This window comes from Pseudophryne corroboree, chromosome 3, assembly GCF_028390025.1.
Source record: "Pseudophryne corroboree isolate aPseCor3 chromosome 3, aPseCor3.hap2, whole genome shotgun sequence".
NCBI classification, from domain to species: domain Eukaryota; kingdom Metazoa; phylum Chordata; class Amphibia; order Anura; family Myobatrachidae; genus Pseudophryne; species Pseudophryne corroboree.
In genome coordinates, this window is record NC_086446.1 from 418591182 (window position 1) to 418607741 (window position 16560).

At 45.3% G+C, this 16560-nt stretch overlaps 1 protein-coding gene across 4 annotated transcripts in view; it reads right to left on the bottom strand.

Moving 5' to 3' along the window:
* The window catches only part of PLCG1 (phospholipase C gamma 1), a 186967-nt gene that overhangs the window by 16469 nt on the left and 153938 nt on the right, over nucleotides 1–16560 (bottom strand). For all 4 annotated transcript variants that reach the window (XM_063960251.1, XM_063960252.1, XM_063960250.1 and 1 more), the window contains 10 exons: nucleotides 6215–6383; nucleotides 5486–5608; nucleotides 4414–4515; nucleotides 4037–4224; nucleotides 3203–3403; nucleotides 1111–1230; nucleotides 760–940; nucleotides 586–663; nucleotides 339–442; nucleotides 74–170 (listed from right to left, as the gene is read on the bottom strand). In XM_063960251.1, coding sequence (XP_063816321.1) covers nucleotides 74–170; nucleotides 339–442; nucleotides 586–663; nucleotides 760–940; nucleotides 1111–1230; nucleotides 3203–3403; nucleotides 4037–4224; nucleotides 4414–4515; nucleotides 5486–5608; nucleotides 6215–6383 — 1363 coding nt within the window. The remainder of the gene's footprint in view (nucleotides 1–73; nucleotides 171–338; nucleotides 443–585; nucleotides 664–759; nucleotides 941–1110; nucleotides 1231–3202; nucleotides 3404–4036; nucleotides 4225–4413; nucleotides 4516–5485; nucleotides 5609–6214; nucleotides 6384–16560) is intronic.

Here is a 16560-nt window from a genome sequence, read left to right on the forward strand (position 1 = left end):
GGGACGTTTACACATATATTTCTGCCTTATTAGTTTTACACTTATGGCCCTTTTAAAAAAAGGACAGACTCACTGGCCGCTCAGGTTCAGGTTCTGCTGGGCTGAATATCTCCTCCACATAGTTAGAGGGGAACCACATCTGCTTTTTGCCTCCGTAGTCTCCACGCCACCTATAGGACAAAAGTAGGTAAACATAAGAACTCAATATTACTAAAAGCATCTCAACAAGTTGCTGTGCTTCTTCTTACTTCAATGTTAGCTTTACAATATTGAAACAGTTCATGGAAGTTAAGATGGATCCAAGAAGTAGTATGCGCCAGCTACTAATTTGCTCTTACCATCCACCCTCCTGCTTCTCCACATTCTGGATGATGGCATTTTTGGTGAAAGTAAGTTCATCCTCTCGTTGAGCTTTATAATCAAACAGGGCCCTGACAGAGCACTAGGGAGACACAGAAGGAGTAAGATCCAGGGAGAAAGAAGGATGTATAGGGAGGGGAGAAAACAGAGGATCAATGATGAGAGGAGAATCAGACACCTACAGACCAGGTTTGGCCTTCGGCCAACTTTAGCAATAGACCATACCTTAAATGCAGGCATGGGGTTGGGTTCCACATAGAAACCTGGGTTCCTTCCTTCATACAGTGCTCCATAATCTGGCTCCTACAACACAGGAAAGATACAGTCAGTCAATGTGCCCATTTTTCCTAAGTCGTCTGACCACCACAACCCATCCAGTAATCATATTTTAGCACTTACAGCTGTGCCAATCTTCTCAAGAGTCTCCTCATTGATGGGATATCTCAGTTTCATCTTGCGGTATAATGGATGTTTCTCATAGTAACTAATCAGATCCACCAAGCTGTCAAACTCCGAGCTTCCCAGCACAACACTCTGACCTTCCTGCTGCACCCGGCAATGTTTAATCTTCCCCTCCGCTCTACACCGGGGTTTGGCACCGAAAATATATGAAAGAGGATACGTAAGGCAAGATGGCAAGAATACAAGCAGAGCATTTCAAGTAAAATAAAATTGCAGCTGTTGTTTGAAATTTTGGAAGCTGCCTGCAGCAATAGAATATTAATGACTAAAGAGTATTATAGGTCTCACCTGAATGATATTGCATAGGAGTTGGGCTCACTTCTCTTGCGTACCAGGAAAGCTCCATCTCGCGGTACTCTCATCAGCATATGCTCGGCTTGTGTCCGGGTGAGACTGGCATGGTACCATCTGCAAGATCCAACAAGAGATGTACAATTAGCTACAGAACTAGGTTCAATAGGCTGACCACTGAAAAATGGTCTTTGGATTCACTGTATATTATCAATTAGTTCCTCTAACATAAAATTACGACTAAGCCCAAAATTCTAAATACAGTAAATAATAGAACTACCAATAACATTTAACAGTGTTCCGACAGGTTCCAGAAACTTCTGCACATTTACAAATATATATGTGATAAGATCATATTACACAGTGAGCAGATCCCATTACACTGGGGAAACATTTTTTTATGAGCCCTGAAGAGTCTTGATTGTATATTGAAGTTTATTGCTTGGAACATCTTCGAGCTGAAAGTATACAATTACATTTGTAAATTATTTGCACTCAGATAATTAGATTATATTGCAATCTAAGCTTTATGCAAGATAACCTTTACACACATTTGTGAGTTGCAAGAAACACATTGATTCCGTAGGATTCAATATAATTCTGTTGCCTATATATAAGAAAAAAAAAAAAGCTTAGTCTAGTCACATAGGGGGAGAAATAAAGTGGATAGAGATAACGTTCTAACCAATTAGCTCCTAACTGTGATTTTATAGGCTGTGTTTGAAAAATTAGTTAGGAACAGATTAGTTGATACTTTCTCTCTCTCCAAGCTTTGATAAATCTCCCGTATAATCTGAAAAGACCCAATACATTTTTATGCCTTATGCCAGTGGTTCCCAAACTTTTTTGAATCCCAGCGCACTAGAGTAACAGATTTTTTTTTCACGGCACCCCTAGGCCAAACGTTTCTTATTGAGAAATTTAGAAAGAAATATTAAATTACGTAAATTATATTTAGATGTCATCCTTAGGTTCAGTTCTGTGGCAAGGGACAAGATTCACTTCTGTTTGTTCACATATTTTATGATTGGCAGCCACAAGCACTAGTTTTGCCTGTTACATTGACAATAAATGGTTTGAATTGGTCCTGGAGCACCAACCTGAGGCACCCCTGCAACTGTCCCGCGGCACCCCAGGGTGCCACGGCACACAGTTTGGGAACCACTGCCTTATGCATTAAAAAAAAAAAAAAAAAAAAAACACAACAAAACCCTCTCCCTTAAAGCTCAGTATACTTTCCCATCCCACAAGATGGAACACTCCATAAAACGCGCCAGTTTGCCAATCAGTAAGGTTCAGTGAATTGCTACCCTCACAGTCAATGCCGCCACATTGTGCTAACCCAAGTGTGTCCTTTATAAAAAGGATACAATGGCACAAGATTGTCAGACTTCACAAAAGGAGGGGATTTCTCACTGCGTCTTTACGTTTTTCTGTTTTTATATAAAACTCCATTGACTAACTAGATACTACCAGCGATACTAACTTATAACTACACTGCCCACTGGTGTACGTAGCAGTGTGCTCAGAATACAAGCAATGTGCCAGCACATCATAATTACAAATAATAATAAATAAAAATAGAAAACACAGATTAGGTGTTCATTTTAAAAACCTATTAAGGCAATTGCAGGTGTCTGTGCCATGTGGTTGGCAATTAGACTATGCAACAAAGGTGTAATACTCTATGGGGGCAATTCAATAGTTTTTTTGGGTGCCAAAGTAATGGGCACATGTCAGTGCAATTCAACTGCTGCTCTAATAGGACACATATTACTTTTGATACGCCCAAAAGCACCGGGTTTAGCTACTTTGCATGACTAAACATGACTAAAGTCACACCTCCAATGCAAAAATTGTCATTTGGGCAAGCAAACGGGACACTTTTTGCACATTTTAGCGCCCAGGAGGCGGCAAGCTGAAAAGTGTCTCCACGCAGCTATTCGCACATGAACGGAGCAACAACTGAACTGCTCTGTCAGGCGCCATCTGGTGGCAATGGTGGGGGAAAACAATGGATTCTCCCTTATGTATCTGTTTTAGCTTGCACATATGTAGAATTGCTCCTACTATACTTCACACAACTCACTCTTTGCTCTCATGAGCGTTGGTTTGTGGAACAGGCTCAGTCAGCCTCATTTCAAACTCATTACACCGTAAAGGCATCTGCTGGTAGTGAGTTATAAGGGAATACAGACTCTCAAACACCAGGTTATCTGTAAGGAAGAACTTGGGGCTACCAGCCTCCTGTCTAGAGTGTATCCGACAGTGCTGCACTTTTCCATTCCTCCTAGATGACAAAAAGGAACATAAGATCACATAGTCAGAAGTCTGACCACTTCCTTCAAAGTCCTCTCAGTGATGCATTTATAGATGTATAAATTCTACTGATGTTAATGTTAGACTGCTTTAAAATGATCAATAAGACAATTGTTGGTATCAGCCCACATTAAAAGTTAAGGAAGTTACAGTGTGTATGTTAAACCAGGGAAAGGTTCCATTAGTACTGATCCTTCTGTTACCATGGTGGTCAATAAAATAGATTATTTACCCTCTGTTCCAAGCTCAATGTCTTCCCCATCTGTCACCCGTCTGCCTCTCCCCTTTAGAATGTAAAGGGCCCTCTTCCCTCATGTGCTTATCCTTTTCTTACTTAGACTATCTTCTACTCCATACTCCCTACAAGGGCACCTAATCTTCGGTTTCTGCCACCATGATGCTTCTTTTAGTGTCATACTGACTGATGCAGAAATGTTTATATACCATATACCTGTTCTACATTGTCTTGTACTGTAAGCTGCTGCTTTCTTGTTTTGCTCATTTGTTTATGAACTTTGTTAGGCGCTACGGAATCCTTGTGGCGCCATATAAAGAGTTTTAATAATAATAATTTAACAAGTTCGTATAAATGAAACAAACTTACCAGAAGGAAAGCGTGTAATCCCCGACAAAGGTCTCACTTTCCCGCACTAGGAAGGAACCATCTGGGGCGCCAGTCTCAATGCAGTAATCAGTTAGGAGGCGTTCTGCAATGTGTCGTCCATCCCTGCCGGCACCAAGTTTCCCATGGAACCATTTCTCAGCAGAGTGTAACTCAGAGCTATTACTGGCCTGAAATGTGAAGTCAAAATACCATCTATATAAACATAAATGAGGAATTTAGGAGTAGACAGATGCACACTTTAATAATTAACAGCAAAATGGACAACTGTGATATAGTGTATATATTGTATAAATAAGGAAACATCCAACAATGGTGTGGACGATGTTACCACTGGTAAACCCCAGTAAGGAACGCACCTCTTTTTGCTCCTCTTCATCATCGTTTGTTTGTCCATCAGTGGTCTCCTCCGAATAGTAGATCTTGCTGCTGGTAAGTACGAAGTAATGAGGATACCATTCCTGATGCAAATAAACAAAATGATAATGAGTAAGACATTCACATTCTAAAAGAGCTGTGGTACAAAGCACAAATGTGCTAACTTCAATTAATTCTATTACTTTGTTTTATCATAAAACTTCCACTTAGTTCCTGAGTCAGAGGTGGATGCATGAGCACCCGCAGCTACATCTATTGGAGGTTGCCTGTCTGCAAATGTCACTACAAAGCCCCTCCCTTGTGTACATCCGTGCGTCTAATGTGCCATGACTGAAACACCCACTGTCCGCGTCCGTTCACTCTGTACAGATTGTCGTAGTACGTAACCACTAAATGGGCATACAGAATATGTGATTCGCTCCAGGAGCGATATCGCATAGTGTTTCCCTTCCCGGCCCGAGCCGCCGATGTAGTGCATACACACTATGCGATATCGTACATTGGCGTTATTCTGCGGACGGGCCGTGCATGCAGCTTTGAACGATAGTCCAAATTGAGCTGCATGCACAGGCAACACAAGGGTACGATAACAATGCACAGACCCGTGCATCGTTCATCTCTTGCACCATACACACTGGAAGATAATGTAAACAATACCGCTCAGGAGGGTTAAAATGAGCAATAATGTTCACAATATCGCCTAGTGTGTACGCACCTTTACACCGACACGTCCGCACCACTCCCATTTCGTGTCCTTAAGACCAGCTCCGCGCACCTCCCTATCACTGCCCAGGAATGCCCACTGCATTTTCACTACACTTCTCCCTGCATGCGCCTGAAGTGTGAACTGCGACTCTGCAAGGACACAAATCGGGAAGCATGAGTGATGCAATTTAGATTCAAGCGCAGTAGCAAAAAAACCACCCAAAAAATGTTCCGCTACATCAGACATTGGCATTGCATAGCCCTCTGAATCAGGCCCTAAATGTCCAAACACTACTAAAAACCCACCAAGTTTACACAAACCCTACAACCTGAGACTTTACAGCTTACGTGATTAATGGGATCCTGCAGGTACAATATTCCATTTTTGATTGAATTGCTGATATCATTCTCCGAATAAACAGTGGAAGTTGGAATCTCCTCATAGGTGCTGCCTTCTGCTAGCTTCTTGTGCTACAGAGTGAAGAGGAGACATTAAGGGTAATATTTAATGGTTTATCGCTCCCGTTTTTTTGAGACATTGTTTTATTGAGGTTTTACAAAATGGCAATACGTAAACAGCATTCACCAGTAAACACACAATGTTGAGAACAACATACAAAAATGAACAGAAGCAGCAAGGGGGCGGATATTCAATTGCTTCTTTTTATCACGCCCACAGAGGTCGTGTTTAGCTGCATAAAGTGGCTGAACCTGACCAAACTAATGGGCGCAACGTGAAAGATCCCATTTGAGCAATCAAACAGATCACTTTTCGCTAGTTTCCGTTAGCCACCCCCAGGGGGGTGCGAGCTGAAATGCCTGTGCCAGTAACCGACCGCGCCCGAACGAAGCAACAATTGAATAGCCCCGTTGGGCACCATCTACTGGCTGCCAGCAAGAGAAATGCCCTAAGAGTAATTAATGGAAGAAATTAAGTATGTCACAAGACAAACAATCTCAAAGCATCTGTGCAATTTCCATCATGCTTATGACAAACACCAAAAATGCTGAAAACATTCTAGCAGAGGAAAGCAAGCACTTTGTGTTGGCAGAATAAGGATTGAGGAGAACGCTCACCTTTATGAGAATTTTGCGTTTAAGCTGGTTTGGAGATGGGAGGCCATCAGCGCTGACATCCACTGGTTTGATCAAAAGCATGTCCCCAAATACTTTCTTGAAGTACTGGGCCATATTTCTCTGCTGAGCTATGCTGCAATGGTCTTCAATAGATAAGATGACCGGGTATCTAATTTAAGAACAGACAAGAGTACAGTGATAACGGTGTTACAGCAGGTATGCAGCTTTTCTGTGGCTCTCAAGGTGCATACACATGGTGCTATACTGACTTATGTGCGACTCTGAGTTTACAATATTGTCTATGTGTGCTTTCGATATTGGCTATGGCCGATTTTGATTATACTTTGTACTAGATAGTAAAAATTGAATTTCCTGCACAATCTATTTTTTCCAGCGATACCGACCCCACGGGACTGCGCATCGGTATCGCAAGCTGTGTACAAATGGTGCGATTTGCACTAACTTTCCTTGCGATTTTGACTATATAGACAAAATAGCAAGGTTATATTGCACCGTGTGTATGCACCTTAAGCCCTAGCAATGTTCATATCCCATACAGTATGACATGTTTTCATATGGTCTGACAGTTAGCAATGTATGCAGTCAGATACTGGAGGATAATGCAGTAAGAAGCTGGAAGCTTTATTTCTCTGACGTCCTAGTGGATGCTGGGAACTCCGTAAGGACCATGGGGAATAGCGGCTCCGCAGGAGACTGGGCACAAATAGAAAGCTTTAGTACTACCTGGTGTGCACTGGCTCCTCCCCCTATGACCCTCCTCCAAGCCTCAGTTAGATTTTTGTGCCCGAACGAGAAGGGTGCACACTAGGGGCTCTCCTGAGCTTCTTAGTGAAAGTTTTAGTTTAGGTTTTTTTATTTTCAGTGAGACCTGCTGGCAACAGGCTCACTGCATCGAGGGACTAAGGGGAGAAGAAGCGAACTCACCTGCGTGCAGAGTGGATTGGGCTTCTTGGCTACTGGACACCATTAGCTCCAGAGGGACCGATCACAGGCCCAGCCTTGGAGCTCGGTCCCAGAGCCGCGCCGCCGGCCCCCTTACAGAGCCAGAAGCAAGAAGAGTCCGGCAAATCGGCGGCAGAAGACATCCTGTCTTCCACAAGGTAGCGCACAGCACTGCAGCTGTGCGCCATTGCTTCTCAGCACACTTCACACTCCGGTCACTGAGGGTGCAGGGCGCTAGGGGGGGGGCGCCCTGAGCAGCAATAGAAACACCTTGGCTGGCTAAAAATACATCACATATAGCTCCTGGGCTATATGGATGAATTTTAACCCCTGCCAGATTTTCACAAAAAGCGGGAGAAAGGCCGCCGAGAAGGGGGCGGAGCCTATCTCCTCAGCACACAGGCGCCATTTTCCCTCACAGCTCCGCTGGAAGGACGTCTCCCTGACTCTCCCCTGCAGTCCTGCACTACAGAAACAGGGTAAAAAAGAGAGGGGGGCACTAATTGGCGGGTTATTAACAATACAGCAGCTATAAGGGAGAAACACTTATATAAGGTTGTCCCTATATCTATATATAGCGCTCTGGTGTGTGCTGGCATACTCTCCCTCTGTCTCCCCAAAAGGGCTAGTGGGGTCCTGTCCTCTATCAGAGCATTCCCTGTGCGTGTGCTGTGTGTCGGTACGTTTGTGTCGACATGTATGAGGAGGAAAATGATGTGGAGGCGGGGCAATTGCCTATAATAGAGATGTCACCCCCTAAGGAGTCGACACCTGAGTGGATGGCTTTATGGAAGGATTTACGTGACAGTGTCAGCTCCTTACAAAAGACGGTTGATGACATGAGACAGCCGACTAATCAGCTAGTCCCTGTCCAGGCGTCTCAGAAACCATCAGGGGCTCTAAAAAGGCCGTTACCTCAGGTGGTGGATACTGACGTCGACACGGATACTGACTCCAGTGTCGACGGTGAGGAGACAAACGTGACTTCCAGTAGGGCCACACGTTACATGATCACGGCAATGAGAGAGGTGTTAAACATATCTGATACTGCAAGTACCACTAAAAAGGGTATTATGTGGGGTGTGAAAAAACTACCTGTAGTTTTTCCTGAATCAGACGAATTAAATGAGGTGTGTGATGAAGCGTGGGTTTCCCCCGATAAAAAACTGATAATTTCTAAAAAGTTATTGGCATTATACCCTTTCCCGCCAAAGGTTAGGGCGCGTTGGGAAACACCCCCTAGAGTGGATAAAGCGCTCACACGCTTATCAAAACAAGTGGCGTTACCGTCTCCTGATACGGCCGCCCTCAAGGAACCAGGTGACAGAAAACTGGAAAATATCCTAAAAAGTATATACACACATCTGGTGTTATACTGCGACCAGCAATCGCCTCAGCCTGGATGTGCAGCGCTGGGGTAGCTTGGTCGGATTCCCTGACTGAAAATATTGATACCCTGGATAGGGACAGTATATTGTTGACTATAGAGCATTTAAAAGATGCTTTTCTATATATGCGAGATGCACAGAGGGATGTTTCCACTCTGGCTTCAAGAGTGAGTGCGCTGTCCATTTCTGCCAGAAGAGGATTATGGACGCGACAGTGGTCAGGTGATGCGGACTCTAAACGGCATATGGAAATATTGCCTTATAAAGGGGAGGAGTTATTTGGGGTCGGTCTATCGGACCTGGTGGCCACGGCAACTGCTGGGAAATCCACATTTTTACCCCAGGTAGCCTCTCAACATAAAAAGACGCCGTCTTATCCGGCTCAGTCCTTTCGTCCCCATAAGGGCAAGCGGGCAAAAGGTTCCTCTTTTCTGCCCCGGGGCAGAGGAAGGGGAAAAAGACTGCAACAGACAGCCACTTCCCAGGAACAAAAGCCCTCCCCCGCTTCTGCCAAGTCCTCAGCATGATGCTGGGGCCTTACAAGCGGACTCAGGCACGGTGGGGGCCCGTCTCAAGAATTTCAGCGCGCAGTGGGCTCACTCGCAAGTGGACCCCTGGATCCTGCAAGTAGTATCTCAGGGGTACAAATTGGAGTTCGAGACGTCTCCCCCTCACCGGTTCCTGAAGTCTGCTTTACCAACGTCTCCCTCCGACAGGGAGGCAGTATTGGAGGCAGTTCACAAGCTGTATTCCCAGCAGGTGATAATCAAGGTACCCCTCCTGCAACAAGGGAAGGGGTATTATTCCACGCTGTTTGTGGTACCGAAGCCGGACGGCTCGGTGAGACCAATTTTAAATCTGAAGTCTTTGAACACTTACATACAGAGGTTCAAATTCAAGATGGAGTCACTCAGGGCAGTGATCGCGAACCTGGAAGAGGGGGACTATATGGTGTCTCTGGACATCAAAGATGCCTACCTCCATGTCCCCATTTACCCTTCTCATCAAGGGTACCTCAGGTTTGTGGTAGAAAACTGTCACTATCAGTTTCAGACGCTGCCGTTTGGATTATCCACGGCACCTTGGGTCTTTACCAAGGTAATGGCCGAAATGATGATTCTTCTTCGAAGAAAAGGCGTTTTAATTATCCCTTACTTGGACGATCTCCTGATAAGAGCAAGATCCAGAGAACAGTTAGTAGTCGGAGTAGCCCTATCTCAAGTAGTGCTACGGCAGCACGGCTGGATTCTAAATATCCCAAAATCGCAGCTGATTCCGACAACACGTCTTCTGTTCCTAGGGATGATTCTGGACACAGTCCAGAAAAAGGTGTTCCTTCCGGAAGAAAAAGCCAGGGAGTTATCCGACCTAGTCAGCAACCTCCTGAAACCAGGGCAAGTCTCAGTGCATCAATGCACAAGAGTCCTGGGAAAGATGGTAGCTTCCTACGAAGCGATTCCATTCGGCAGATTCCACGCAAGAACGTTCCAGTGGGATCTGCTGGACAAATGGTCCGGATCGCATCTTCAGATGCATCAGCGGATAACCCTGTCCCCAAGGACAAGGGTGTCTCTTCTGTGGTGGTTGCAGAGTGCTCATCTTCTAGAGGGCCGCAGATTCGGCATTCAGGACTGGGTCCTGGTGACCACGGATGCCAGCCTGAGAGGCTGGGGAGCAGTCACACAGGGAAGAAATTTCCAGGGCTTGTGGTCAAGCCTGGAGACATCACTTCACATAAATATCCTGGAGCTAAGGGCCATCTACAATGCTCTAAGCCTAGCAAGACCTCTGCTTCAAGGTCAGCCGGTGCTGATCCAGTCGGACAACATCACGGCAGTCGCCCACGTAAACAGACAGGGCGGCACAAGAAGCAGGAGGGCAATGACAGAAGTGGCAAGGATTCTTCGCTGGGCAGAAAATCATGTGATAGCACGGTCAGCAGTGTTCATTCCGGGAGTGGACAACTGGGAAGCAGACTTCCTCAGCAGGCACGACCTCCACCCGGGAGAGTGGGGACTTCACCCAGAAGTTTTCCACATGATTGTGAACTGTTGGGAAAAACCAAAGGTGGACATGATGGCGTCACGCCTCAACAAAAAACTAGACAGGTATTGCGCCAGGTCACGGGACCCTCAGGCAATAGCTGTGGACGCTCTGGTAACACCGTGGGTGTACCAGTCAGTGTATGTGTTCCCTCCTCTGCCTCTCATACCCAAGGTACTGAGAATCATAAGAAGGAGAGGAGTAAGGACTATACTCGTGGCTCCGGATTGGCCAAGAAGGACTTGGTACCCGGAACTTCAAGAGATGCTCACGGAGGACCCGTGGCCTCTACCTCTACGAAGGGACCTGCTCCAGCAGGGACCCTGTCTGTTCCAAGACTTACCGCGGCTGCGTTTGACGGCATGGCGGTTGAACGCCGGATCCTGAAGGAAAAAGGCATTCCGGATGAAGTCATCCCTACCCTGATCAAAGCCAGGAAGGATGTAACCGTGCAGCATTATCACCGTATTTGGCGTAAATATGTTGCGTGGTGCGAGGCCAGGAAGGCCCCTACAGAGGAATTTCAACTGGGTCGTTTCCTGCATTTCCTGCAAACAGGACTGTCTATGGGCCTAAAATTAGGGTCCATTAAGGTTCAAATTTCGGCCCTGTCGATCTTCTTCCAAAAAGAACTGGCTTCAGTTCCTGAAGTTCAGACGTTTGTCAAAGGGGTGCTGCATATACAGCCTCCTTTTGTGCCTCCAGTGGCACCTTGGGATCTCAATGTGGTTTTGGGGTTCCTAAAATCACATTGGTTTGAACCACTCACCACTGTGGACTTAAAATATCACACATGGAAAGTGGTAATGCTATTGGCCCTGGCTTCAGCCAGGCGCGTGTCAGAATTGGCGGCTTTATCCTATAAAAGCCCTTACCTAATTTTTCATACGGATAGGGCAGAATTGAGGACTCGTCCTCAATTTCTCCCTAAGGTGGTTTCAGCGTTTCACCTGAACCAGCCTATTGTGGTACCTGTGGCTACTAGGGACTTGGAGGACTCCAAGTTGCTGGACGTAGTCAGGGCCCTGAAAATATACGTTTCCAGGACGGCTGGAGTCAGAAAATCTGACTCGCTGTTTATTCTGTATGCACCCAACAAGCTGGGTGCTCCTGCTTCTAAGCAGACTATTGCTCGTTGGATTTGTAGTACAATTCAGCTTGCACATTCTGTGGCAGGCCTGCCACAGCCAAAATCTGTAAAAGCCCATTCCACACGGAAAGTGGGCTCATCTTGGGCGGCCGCCCGAGGGGTCTCGGCTTTACAACTTTGCCGAGCAGCTACTTGGTCAGGGGCAAACACGTTTGCTAAATTCTACAAATTTGATACCCTGGCTGAGGAGGACCTGAAGTTCTCTCATTCGGTGCTGCAGAGTCATCCGCACTCTCCCGCCCGTTTGGGAGCTTTGGTATAATCCCCATGGTCCTTACGGAGTTCCCAGCATCCACTAGGACGTCAGAGAAAATAAGAATTTACTTACCGATAATTTCTCATAGTCCGTAGTGGATGCTGGGCGCCCATCCCAAGTGCGGATTGTCTGCAATACTTGTACATAGTTATTGTTAACTAAATCGGGTTATTGTTGTAGTGAGCCATCTTTTCAGAGGCTCCTCTGTTATCATGCTGTTAACTGGGTTCAGATCACAAGTTATACGGTGTGATTGGTGTGGCTGGTATGAGTCTTACCCGGGATTCAAAATCCTTCCTTATTGTGTACGCTCGTCCGGGCACAGTATCCTAACTGAGGCTTGGAGGAGGGTCATAGGGGGAGGAGCCAGTGCACACCAGGTAGTACTAAAGCTTTCTATTTGTGCCCAGTCTCCTGCGGAGCCGCTATTCCCCATGGTCCTTACGGAGTTCCCAGCATCCACTACGGACTATGAGAAATAGAATTATCGGTAAGTAAATTCTTATTATTACACAGTGGGTCAAGACTAGAAAGTCCTACAGACAATGTACCTTGTTTCCACTCACTGACACACCACAGAGCCCACAAAACTATCTATTACTAGCCTGCATGATATCCCCTAACTACAGAAAAGTAAACATGCTCCTAGTTGTACTGTACTGTTGTGTGTTTGATGGTATGTTTCACCCTAGGCAAAGTGCACCTGGAAATGTGATTCTCCAGTATGGCACAACTGGTAGCTACAGTATAAACCATGTCCCTCAATCAATCAATCAATCAATCAATAAAGTGAGGAGATATGTACCTACCTAACATATTGCACACACATATAACAGATGGGTGTGGTATAACAGATAGACAGTGTCTAGTTAAACAGTCAATAAATATACACCACATGTTAAACAGTCAAAAGGTCGACAGAGGCAATAGGTGGATAGGGTCAACAGGTAGACATGAAAAAATTAGACAGTACAAAAGGTTTACAGGGTCAAAAGGTAAACATGGTCAAAATGTCGACATGAAAATGGTAGACATAAAAAAGGTAGACTTTTTTTTTGCATTTTCGTAGTTTGTGTGGTTAGTTTTCTCATCTGTGACCCCCAATTTGTAGAAAGGCAGACCCTCGTGGTTGCTCACCACAAGGTTTATAACCAACTCTATGCCGACATGGATAGAGAAGGTATGAGATACAGTAGTTCAAAAACATGTAAAATTTAAGAAAAACCAGTGTCTGCCTTTTTTTGTTGACCATTTTCATGTCGACCTTTTGACCCTCTCTACCTTTTGACCATGTCGACATTTTGTACTGTCTACCGTTTTTCATGTCGACTTTTTAACCCTGTCGACCTAATGTCTGTCTAACATATGGTGTCTCTCTATTGACTGTCTATCTATCATCCGGATACCATTACAGATCCCACCACTCTGGATATAACCACTGCTGTGATAATATTGTAGATCTTTGATCCAGTGTTTTTGTAGCAGTATCCACATGTCTTGTGTGGTGACACTGCATTGGGTAAGCATAATCGTTGTTCATCTGATGGGATCAGTATATTTGTAAAATAATTCTATTTTAGGTCTCTTGTTGCATCGGTTGTTTATATATCTTTTTATACTTATGTTTGAGCTCACCATAGGATTGTAGCTGGTTACTAAGGCTGGGGGGTGAGTCCCCCTTACCCTTTGTACTTGGCATCCATCATGGAATAGTTATTTGTCACCTACTGGGTCCCTGTCTTGTTCCACTGATGGCCACGATTACATTTCTTCTGTTTAGCAATACACTTTCATTCTAACTTTTGAATCCGAGCGCAGCGATGTCCTGCAGCTTGCACTCTAGTTTCCATAGACACAGCCGTGTGTGGTGTGGTCGATGATGTGGAGCGGTCCAGCATGTAGCACGCGCGACCAGCTCGGTTACCATAGGGATAGGCCATGTGGGCACAGTGTGATGTGTTCCACAAAGTGAAGCGCTTCAGTATGGAGCTTGTGCGACCACCAGTGATCTTCTGGTGCTATGGTGGCAGAGGCCCTTATACGGGCAATCGCGGGCAAATGATGGACAGTAGTAAGGTGCACTTTCCCTGACATTATAAAAGATATCAGCATGATTTAGGCACCCTTGGTGTCTATTCCAGGCGGTGGAATGCATGCCACGGTTTTGGCACAATATTTTAAATCTGGCTGGTGGTATATATACACAGGGATCCGGTGAGGTGTACTGGTGATTGCTATCTTGCTGGGACATGAACATTATCCTGTTGTGAGCAGTTCTGAAGTGGATACATAGTTCTTATATCTTGAAAAAGACAGAAACGCTAACATTCACATGGATATGATGCATACGAGATGATGAAAAGCCTGGTGAGTGCCTTTGCTATGCCTCAGGGCGATACACTTCTCTGGATTGTATTGTGGACTTCGGCCCATGAGGTGTACCCCACCGATATGATCAGATGAGACGAGAGTGCAGAATGTATTGATTTTTTGTACATATTTCATTGTGCCCTGCACAGATTCCCCCCAAGTCATATGCCGTAAACTAGTCCCAAAACATAACCCAGGGCCTAATTCAGACCTGATCGCTGCTGTGCATTTTCACAGTGTGGGTGATCAGGTCTGAACTGCGCATGCACCAGCACCTCAGTGCGCCAGCGCATGCCAGAGATGCGGTCAGCATCTATGCCCAGCGACTGTGATTGGCATCTCTGCCCAGCGATTGCTTCTGCCTGATTGACAAGCAGAGGCGTTTGCTGGGCGGGCCGCCGTTTTAGGGGCGTGGTCTGGGCAACGCAGGCATGCCTGGACCGTGCGGGCGCGGGGCACAGTGGCTGCTTGACGTCACACGCAGCCGATGCGACCCGGAGAGCGATGAGTAGCTCCCTGCCAGTGCGCAGGAGCTGCGCTAGTAGGGAGCTACTCTTCAGGTACAAAAGCATCGCCGCCGTGCGATGCTTTTGTACCTGTGCGGCGGGGGAGGGCCAGACATGCGGAGCGGACTAGCCCTGTGCTGGGCGTCCCCCACATGTCAGGGTGGCTGATCGTAGCTGTGCAAAATTTTGCACGGCTATGATCAGGTCTGAATTAGGCCCCAAGTCTCCTCCATGTTTTACAGTAGGTATGGTGTTATTTTATTTTACAGCTTAATTTTTTCATCTGTGAACATAGAGCTATTGTGACTTGCCAAAAAATGTTTGGTTTTGACTCATCTGTCCAAAGGACATTCTCCCAGAAGCATTGTGGCAATATGCATTTTAGCAGTTTGGATTTTTATGTTGTTTTTTCAAAAGTGGAGTCCTCCTGGGCTTTCTTCCATGGAACCTACTGTTGCTCAAGAAGCGACTGATGGTGAGAAGAGACACTGACATGCCTTGACGTTCAGCTTGTATCTCTTTGGAGGTTTTCCTTGGCTCTTTTTTTTTTTCTTTCTTACTATCCTTCTGTTTAATCTGGGGTTGCTTTTTTCCTCTTGAGACCACTTCCAAAGAGGTTAGCTACATTCCCATGGACTTTAAAACTTCTTAATATTTGCAACTGTAGTCAAAGAAACATCAAGATGCTTGTACATGGTCTTACAGTCTTTACTTTTAATGTGCTTGTCTATACATATTCTTACTGATCTCTTCAGACAACTCTCTCCTTTGCTTCCTCTAGTCCATGTTCAGTGTGGTGCACACAATGACACCAAACAGAGGGCCTGATTCAGAAAAGTACACCAATGCAGCTGCAAGTGTGTTTTTCTCCGCAATGCAACTGCTGATATCAGCAAGTGAAGCTGCCGCCCAGAAATGAAAAGACACACCCACTTGAGCTACCGCAACTCATGCGCAACTGCGTACACATACACAGCCTATACGCAAGTACTTCAAGGCTACGCAGACTGGTCCCAGCAGTAATCACACAGGCGCCATGTTTTTGTATGTTACAGCTCGCAGCTGATGATGAAAATGGCCATGACACACCTGCGTTTTTACAACCACTAACTCCATGTTAACACCCCCAAAGTGTCACTTCCTGTCAATCCCTTTGCGAGGGAATCCTCATTGCTTGTGGGTTCGCAGAGGCACCTTTACACATGCGCAGTGTGAACGCAACACATGCACTGTCTGCTGATAATCACTCAGTTCCGTGAAACCTCGACTTTGCATATATCTCTGAATCAGGCCCAGAGTGACAACTTTCCTCAATTTAAATAGGCTGAATGACTTATTCAAAGATTGAAGACATGTGTGATGTCAATTCTAAAAGCAATTCATTTCAAATATAACTATAACCCAATTGTTAATAATATTTTCTATGGGGTTCCAACAAACCTGTCCAGGCCGTTAAAAAATATCTTTGGAGAACAAGCAATAAATTTATCTGTTCTCACAGTTTCTTTGCTTTATTCTATAAAATTTCAAAGGCATACATGAGACAATATTTAAAAGGATATACAGTATAAGTAAAATATATTTATATAACAATATTTGTTTTCCCATAATGCAAATTCTGGATGTTGCCATATCAAGTGCATATGTGGATAAAACATACTCTCCCCTTG